The following is a 9839-nucleotide window of genomic DNA, read 5'->3' as shown; positions in this document are numbered from 1 at the left end:
CGAAAAGGCGGAGTCCTCTTTCAAAGCTCCTGGCTAAGGTTATCATTTAGGAAATTACCATGACTCTCAGGCCAGATAAGAAACTATAAAGAGATGAATAAAGTAAGATTTATAAGTGATTTAGATCACGTGCTTAAGCCCTCCAATCAGCAGGTATCACAGCCGGTCTTTTCCCTTTGATCTCTCAAATCCAATTATGTCTGTGTGTAAATTCCCCTGAAGAGATTACTTCTCCGCCCTACAAAGGGCTGTTTGTAAGGATGTATAATCAGCCCTATTATATGAGTCAACAAACTTCGTCTTAGATCCATATGGACATAGAAGATTTAATTTCCTTTTAAAACGCCCGCCTATTGATTGCAATTGGCTCGCGGCAAAGATCAAAGGCAGCTTATCGCTATTTGATTGGAAGGCGGTACTTTCAAAGTAACTGCTAGTGTGGAAAAAGTGCCGGAATCTACTTAAGAAATCGTAGAAATTACACACATCCTGTAAGGTAAATTCAGTACACAACGCATCGGTAGTTGAGAGTGTATTCTATATGGGAACTAACCAAGTGAAATATATATCAGTGTATAGTGGATTTTCAGATGAAAAGCGTTAAAAGCACGTAATGTGTGTTTGGTGATATACCACATTGATCTGATCGAACGTACGTCCAAACTCAAACCATGGCCACTGCACTAGCTGAACCGCATACTCTGCATTTGTTTCAGGTGAGTACAGACGGACGAACATTTGATGGATATTATGGGGAAAGCAAACAAGCTTTGATGGTACTTGAGGGGAATGTTTAAATCACACTGGCCTTATATGACATTTGTGGAATAAATAATGCTTCGATGTCAAATATAGGTAAATTACACCATTCTCATACATACATGCCCTCATACCTTATTTCCTTTAATAGTCGCCTTTTGTACTCGGCTAGCCTCTTATTATAATTCTACTATATCGAATACGCGACTTGTCTGGGGTTTTATTTCTTCTTTTTTTTTTTACTCTCTTCCCATTTGAAATGTTATGATCGTGAGGAAGTTGGATTCTGAACAAAATCTAAGCGAAGACTGTGTGCTGACGTATTCCTAGAACCATAAGTAAAAACTTTCAAAAATATAAAAGGTTTCAAGTAAATTTGAACATGGTAGTTTAATATAATGCTGATCAGTACCAAGAAACAAGTAACAAAAAATGAACAATATCTGTGTCTGTAAATACGCTTTTTGAACGTGTTCTTTTTTCTCCTCTTTATATTGTTACGGATATGTTGTATCGGTTGCTATACACTTTCATGTCATAGAGAAAACAAATATCTCCACTCGCATGACCATAAGAGCAAACATTACGATTCATTGTAACGCCCAAATATGCAGACTGAGTCTGCACATATCGGGACGGAAAATACAAGATCGCTATATCTACAATACCTTTGAAGTTGTCGGGAAAGTTCAGTTTTGCTCATTTTTACTATCAACTTTTTACGATGTCTGCCATATATTCCGTATCTATTAAATAAACATACACATGAAAAGAGACACAAACTTGTATAATTATACTTGTAAATATACTGTCTATTGCTGAATACATGTTTTGATAGAAAAGTGCTCAATCTTCTGAGGAATAAATAAATTTGTGAATCTACAAACATGAAACAAAAAGATTATTGATTTTAAAACAGGTAGAGAGACAGTTATAAAAACAGAGACTTCTGTCTTTTGCGAATTATTATTATTATTATTATTATTATTATTATTATTATTTGGTATAGAAATAAGAAACTTGAAAATAAGCTAATGTTGTGCTACACGTTCTGTTATAAAACAAATACGGTCTTGATCTTGCCCCCGTCTCAGATGATTGGTATTGTTTTAGATCGTGACGGCCTTATTGAGCGTTTTAGCCCAGATGTTTCAAGCAACTATTCAGTAATAATAATAATAATAAAGCGGTAGTATGTTGTTCATTGTCCTGTCTATAACTTTCATTAAAAAGAAAACACTTTAAAATTAATTGTATCTGTATCATTGCAGCTTTGTCATACGTCAATAGTAAATTGTAACTTTGTCATATGTCAATATTAAATTGTAACTTTGTCATATGTCAATATTAACTTATAACTTCAGAAAACAGTTAGATTTTGAAATCATTTATCAATATAAATCTTGTCAAACAGAACAAAAATGTACTATTGCGAATGAATAGAAAAGGTTTCCAATATTTTATTCCAAAGAGTCGTTACAAATTCATGACATATCACCTTTCTCTGTCATTTTAGAAAAGATTTAGATTCGTGCCACCATGCCGCACCTAGTAATTTATTAGCTAGTTGCAATTCCGGAATGAAACCTACTTTTTTCATAAAATATGCAAACATTTCCTGCTGTATATCCTTTTCACATAATAGTCAGTGCAGTGCTGCATCCATTATTGTATTTTCTTATTCATTCACTCTACACAGTTTTCACATAACAGTAAATGACAAAATAACCACAGCGATGAAATTTAGTGCATTTAGTACATTAATTTACCTAGAGCGATCCACATTGCTTTATGTTGAAATAAATATTACATTCGCTTTAAATTTCGTTTTTTTATTTACTGGGGGGTAGTATGCGAGCATACATAACGTATAATTATTACTGCAACAACAAAAAAAAATAATATTTCTGTACATTTGCTAAAATTTTGTACCGCATAATGCTTTAAAGTAAATATTCGCCAAACTTCAATTACAGTAAAATCCATTATTCAGCATACTGTACTTGGTGGGTAAATGTACTTTGTTCCAATTAAGAAGGCCAGATCCGAATCAAGGGCTGGCAAACGTAGTTGAAATCGTTACCATGCATGAAAAATGTCCGTGTTTACTGCTGAAGAAAATTGTTTCTAATAACTTTTGCTATAAATGTGTTACAAATACAGAATAGTTATTGATGATTTTAGTACAGTGAGAAACGTGTTAGATTTGAATCGCGAATACTAAATAGGACCGACCCTTCGTCAACATGCTTAACCATATACTGAAGCTGAAACTCCTAACGCTGACATTCAGGTACAGCAATTATTTCAATAATAGCATGCGACAACACAACTAATTTATGCCGGTCTCTTATTCTTAAAATTGTTTTCAGTATATAAAAAATAACCTCGACCTTAAGCTAAAATAGGCATTCTTCTATATTTGGTCGATTCAAGTTTGAACCCCAAAACTGTCAGAATTTTTTTTAAGTATCTCATCTTTTTCACATAAAATTTGAATTATGCAGACTTACTCCAAGTATATTGTTTAAGTCTGGGGTTCTGAGTTCAAGCATGAGTTTTGTACTCAAAACATTTCTAAAATATGGGTCATTAACAGTCCTAGTCAAATATTTTCATTTGCTATAGACCTGTTTCAAGACACATCTCTTTGTTTATTTAAACATAATATCAAATTCAGCCATACTAACTATATTGACCATGGCTTAAAAAAATATAACTCTGACAGTAGTTTTAGTAATTTAAGAAAACAAATCGCTGCCGCTTTGAGGATTTTGAGAACATAACATTTTTTCAACACAGGAATCGAATAGTTCTCTTCGGCTAGTTAAACCTGTTAACTCAATATTAAGACGCTGATGTATATATAGTCATACAAAGTCGTACCGTTCTGACAGTGTATGTTGACAAACATTTAGTTAATGATTGACACTTCCCAAATGAAACATGTATAATTGATTTGTATCAGATATAGAGTTATCAGATGAAACTTGTTAAATTAAATATATCCATATAAAAAATATAAAAAAATGCTTCATCTTGCTAGATGGTTGATAGTATATGTATTCATTTACTCCAATTTTTTTGCATGTAGTAATTATTAATTAAAATTCAAATCAACTGCTTTGTGGTTGAGCCTCAGTCTCTTAGGCGACAGTCGTTATCAGTCCTCAGAGGTGACAGTCGTTATCAGTCCTCAGAGGGCGTATCGCTTAAGCAATGTGGTGTAATTTCACTGGTGTTACGAGCAACGGGCCCTAACTAATTGTCACTTCAAGATCATAGACTATTTCATAAATGCAGGCATGGTGGGGTGCAAAATTTTGCCTCAGGTCAGGGTGGCAAACAATTTGAGAAGGAAAAAATATATCTTCGCGACAGTCATATTAAACGATTCCCCTTTCATAGGAACCCTACATGCGGTCTTGCGAGAATGTTCAAAACGAAGCAAGAAGAATATGCCGTAAGCGTTGTTAATATGGAGTGGCTTTCTTACAATATACAACTTTTAAACGAACAAAAATTGCTTTTCCTTGCCAAATCAGCAACAATAAAAAAAAATACCAGAGTAAAATTTATCCAAATGAATTTCATAAAAGTCGAAGACATTACATTGAATTAATATAACAGTGGAATAGGTAATGTCTGAGACTAAGGTACACCAGAGATCTAAAATTCCATACCTATCCCATCAAACCTCTTCCATTTGTTATGCAAATGAAATTATTCCCAGCGCACTGTAAGATCATGAGTTAGATTTACTGCCTGATAAGATATTGAAGAGTACTTATTGTGTACAACATGCTACTTCTGTATCATTTACATAAGAAATAATGACATTCTTGTAGTGGCGACGGAAGGAAGAATTTATTAGGGAAGTTCATTTCCACATTTTTGCAAAATATTTGGAAAATTGAGAAGTAAATGACAAATTTAAAATATAAATGTGCACAATGACGTTTTGTAAACAATGTTTTGAATATTTGTTTAAAAAAAAATGCATGAATAAAATTATATTCATATATTCTCAGTACATTATAAATGTATTACTATTAAATTCAAGGTAATAATTTATTTCTTATACCCAATTCGATACTTTAAAATTCAAAATCAGGGTTGTTTAAGAATATAAAAAGACATTGACAGTATATATCATAGCATGACTTAACATAGCATGACTTACATGTCATAGCATGACTTATATATCATAGCATGACTTACATATCATAGCATTACTAATATATCATAGCATTACTAATATATCGTAGCATTACTAACTAATATATCATAGCATTACTAACTAATATATCAGAAAAGAGAGGAAAAGTTATTATTTTCCCCTGATATTAGGAAACTGCGAAATCTTAAATAAATATAGGACAGGTGGAGTTATAAATGACATTCCAACAGAACACTGTTATGGTAACTTCAACCTATGAACTAGGTAACCACAGATAAGTTTATTGCTAACGGCAAACTCGCCCATGCTGTGTATTTGATCTTACTGTTCAACATACTACTGCAAATCTTACTTGCATGTCAACGAGTGATATCTGGCAGTCCTCTGTAGCTTTCAATATTCGTGTTATATACAGTCCCAGGTGAAAGACAGGTAAAAGAAGTAACATTACATAGAATGTTCCTCAATTATATGCTAATAAATATTACTGCAACAGTGGGATAAAATTACGGTTTTGTGGAATTACTAATTGAGACTATAAAAACAACAATAATAACGAGAAAATAACATCATCAACAGCTACAACAACATAACTACTTATTCTAATACTACTTATAGACACCATCAGTACGCAGTCATATTTTTTGTGCGAACCTTTTTTTAGCATGAGACCGCTCTGGAGGCCAAATGGTTAGAGAGTCCGCCTCGCATGCGGGAGGTTGCGGGTTCGAACCCCGTCTGAGTCATATCAAAGACCTATAAAAATGATACTAATAGAAGATGCCTCGCCAGGTACTTAGCATTAGGAGGTTAGTATTAGGACTGGTCGGCCTGGTGTCAGAATATTGTGTCTGGGTGGGTCTGTGGCATGATGCCCTATTACTAGACATCACTATAAACTGCCACATTGCAGACATCGTAGCGATATGACTGAAAAATTGCTGAAGCTTCGTCAAAAATCCAGATCTCTCTCTCTCTCTCTCACACACACACACACACATACACACACACGCACACATTCCATTGTATGATGTTAACGCACAAAAAGGAATTGTTTGACCTATCGCGTGATTCTTTGAAAAATTCCACATGCCATTTTCGTCTTTATCGTCTCTTAAATTTAACTAAATATGTTTTATATATAAAAATTTCATTGTTATCCGGTTGTTAGACAAGGCCGAATTAAGTGAACTTTTGATTAACAAAATAGAGATCAACGCAAAACATAGCTGTATGTTCTTCACTTTAAAGAAAAAGGTTAAGAGAAACCAAAATTTTCGTGTTTGTTTTTCTTTATTTTATATATATCAAGAAATGACACGGGGAAAATGCAATAAGATCTAAATCGAACACACCTATCCAGAGAGATCGAAAACGTGACAACATAGTTACTGCCGTATTGCATATACGGAGAAAGTCTCTTTGCTTCTTTCTGAAAATTCTTGCAAAACATTTGATTTAGTGTTGTCTAAATGGTTCATGGAGATGTACTCCATCCCATTCGCTGCAGTTGGTACGTACCTTACCTTCGTCGAGGGTGTGAACAAAAATGGGGGGGGGGGCTGAAAATTAAGAGAAGGAAAACAAGACCTAAATTTGTTGGAGGAAGGGTAAAGCGAAAACTCTGGGTTACCTTATTTATTAAATATTTTTACTCTTATTAAAAGAAAAAGAGAATGAAGAGATATTTACTTTCTAATTTGTTGGAATAATATATGCATAGGTTAAAATTATAGTAATGTGTTGCACTTTATGAAAATTATATCTATACTTTTCCAGCCCAAATTTGAGCCCGAAGGTGGTCTGAAAACTGGCATGCCCTTTCTTCCACCTCAGTTTCACCGACCAGTACGAATGGGTACACTATCCAGGCTACATTCTGAGATTCATAAACCCTCCCCCACCCATTCTTGCCCTGGCTGGAGTCACCATTCAGCACGTCTTGTGGGTCACGGTGGACATATGAACTCCATGATGCCAAACCCAACGAATATACGCGCGCTCTCCGTGCATCAAAGTGCTCTAGAAGATGTTGGAAGAATTCATTACCACAACAATGCTGCTAGTCACACCGGATACTTAAGTTATGAACTGCATCATTCTCAACTTGTACATCAGAACATTGTAGCATCAGGACGCACATTAGTGCCGTGCTCAGGCTCAGATGTTCCAATGACAATGTCCATTACAAGTAATCATATGAAAACACACATTCCCATTACAACGCATCACGTCCCAAATGAACTCTCCCCCCAGCCAGCCTCTGAAGCAGATATCCCATGGTGGAGTATCCAGAACCCAACCCCGAAGTCAGACTTGAAGCTTTCTTTGCCTCATCAGTTTCTTCTACACCAAGGAGGGACCGCCACTGAAATGCAGTACCAGGCCCAGGTCGCATCGTTTCTACAAGGAATAAAAGCAATCACACCTGCAAGGCGTTGCCGCAGATGCCGCTGTCCAAACTGTCAAAACTCTAACAACTCTTCTAATTCATCCAAAAAGAAGCAGCATATTTGCCATATTTCAGGTTGCGGAAAGGTTTATGGCAAGACTTCTCATCTCAAAGCCCATCTTCGCTGGCACACTGGCGAGCGGCCATTTGTGTGTAATTGGTTGTTCTGTGGTAAGAGTTTCACACGGTCTGACGAATTGCAGCGCCATCTAAGGACGCATACAGGTGAAAAGCGTTTCGCTTGCCAGAACTGTGGAAAAAGATTCATGCGCAGTGATCATTTAAGTAAACATGTGAAAACGCACGAGGCCAAGCGGTCCAAACTAAAACCAAACGGAGAATCGTGTGACGATCACGAGCATCATGAGCAGACATCAGCTTCCGATGAAGATTCTGACATAGACATCGATATAGACGGAGATTCAGACATCTCAGAATAGAGCAGGAATAAGATGTATGTTGTTCATACATGATTCTTGTTGAAAATGGATACGCCTTGACTGTTGGCAGCGACAGTTTACAAAAGTCTTAACACTGTTTTTATGCAACTTTAGCACATGCAGAACAACCCATCTTAAATGAAAGATGGTGGTACCATGGGACGCATGATTTTATAGCAGATAAAATCTGTTCATTTTACAATCATGAAATATTCCTTGTCTTCAAAGATGGCGCGTACAAATCATCAAACGAGTAAACAAACTGGACATGTTTTGCTAGTTTATTTCTTTTCGCAACAATATTTATTCTCAGAGAAGTTGGAATTATCATAGAATTAGGCATTTTAACATTCAAACTTGCACATAAATCAGCACAAAAGGTAAATATTTCTACTAATAGTATGTTCCGACAGCAGTTGTTATAAAGGTGCTTCACTCGCAATATTATTATTATTATTATTATTATTATTCAGAGCCAGAAGAAGGCATACGTTTCGAGTATCTTTGGATGAGTATGAACTGTGACAAATATGAGTAACTGTTTCCTTGCTCATAAATCGTTCTTTGTACTGTATTCATTTATGTGTGACAAAGGATAAGAAAGCTATAGCTACAACAGAAGAATTTACAAAGAAATGAAATGATGATTTGACTCCAAGGATGTAACAGCCCTATATGTGCTCTACAAGCTGTAAGAAAAACATAACAGTTGAGACCATATTAAAATACTGAGGATGTACTGTACCGTGACTCCAGCCTTACAATTAAATGTTAGCAAGATGCTGTCGCGACACGTATGCCTTCTTCTTCCCCTTAGCCAAGTATTGCCGTCTTTATTTCCATATGTTCCTTTCGCAATGAACAAGGACATGAATACATATTTCGGTCCAATATTCTTTAGGCACGCTTTTCATCCGTGTTCATGTAAGAACAAATCCATATTTTGCAAATATTGTGTCTTCCTCTGTTATTTTTCCTCTCAAAGATTTAAACAGAAGTATGACATGCAGGGGATTGTAACATATACAGTTTCCAAAATGATTATTAAGTTATAGGAAAACAATTGTAACGTTTTATATAATGGCCTACGATAACTAATTTAACATTATCAGTCTTGCTTACAAACATCAACTCTGTTCTCCTTTAATCTGCCGTGATTTATTGAATGTAAATCTGATTTTTCTTGGATAATTTTGCAACAGTCAGTATTGTTATGTGCCATAGGGTGGATACTTATAACACATTATTAAGACAGTGCTGTTTATACTTCGTGTGTGCCATGGTGTGGATAATTACCGACACGCTGTTTGTAATTCAGAACACTGAGTCGGAATCTGACATATGAAGTCCAAAGCTACGGAGGCCATGATCTGCCCTGTCTCGACATACTTTATTACTTGAAAACTTGAAATTCAACAGTAGCTTCAATAAAAATATGTGGGAGTATAGGAGATATGGGATGCTATATGAACTGACAAGGTGTGTGTGAAAATAGAAGACGAGCTGTTATGTGTCCTATCAAGGTGTGTGTGGAGAAAAAAAAAATGTGTAATGTTCAGTGAACTGGCAAGGTCTGTGAGAGAATAGATGAAGCGGAATGTTTTATATAGTGTCAGTTTTAAACCCAAAGGCGTCATTAGCTCTATACAATTATTTTCTCTCCTTATATGCTTGAAATAGACTTGTGTGCTGTTAACTACACGTAGAGGTTCGCTCCAAGAGACACACAAAAGTGTCAAGAATAAACTTTAGCACTCTTGCTCATTGATATGACTTAAATTTTCTATGTTACGAAAAATGTAGGGCTAATACACACACACACACACAAACACACACACACACACACACACACACACACACACACACACACAGATGTATAGACATCTTACAGGTTTGAAAGCTGCAGAGGTTCAATGATGGCTGTTTTATTTCTAATAACTTGTTACACATTATTGGAGGTGGCGTGATGTCAGATCCCCACTCCCTATGGAGTTTTGGTTGCCGTTAT

The 9839-nt window shown here is 35.5% G+C and overlaps 1 protein-coding gene across 1 annotated transcript; it reads left to right on the top strand.

Moving 5' to 3' along the window:
* The first annotated feature begins 501 nt into the window (after window positions 1-501).
* Window positions 502-9597, top strand: LOC149789861 (uncharacterized). Its single transcript, XM_089971845.1, has 2 exons — window positions 502-716; window positions 6719-9597. Exons 1-2 carry the CDS (start codon window positions 672-674, stop codon window positions 7829-7831), a joined length of 1158 nt encoding a protein of 385 aa, XP_089827971.1. The 5' UTR covers window positions 502-671; the 3' UTR covers window positions 7832-9597.
* Window positions 9598-9839: the final 242 nt, after the last annotated feature.

Source organism: Sinohyriopsis cumingii, chromosome 10 (assembly GCF_028554795.1).
Source record: "Sinohyriopsis cumingii isolate HCF-2022 chromosome 10, ASM2855479v2, whole genome shotgun sequence".
In the NCBI taxonomy this organism is placed as follows: domain Eukaryota; kingdom Metazoa; phylum Mollusca; class Bivalvia; order Unionida; family Unionidae; genus Sinohyriopsis; species Sinohyriopsis cumingii.
Note: the sequence above shows the minus strand (reverse complement) of the source record. Positions and strands in the feature narration are given on the sequence as shown.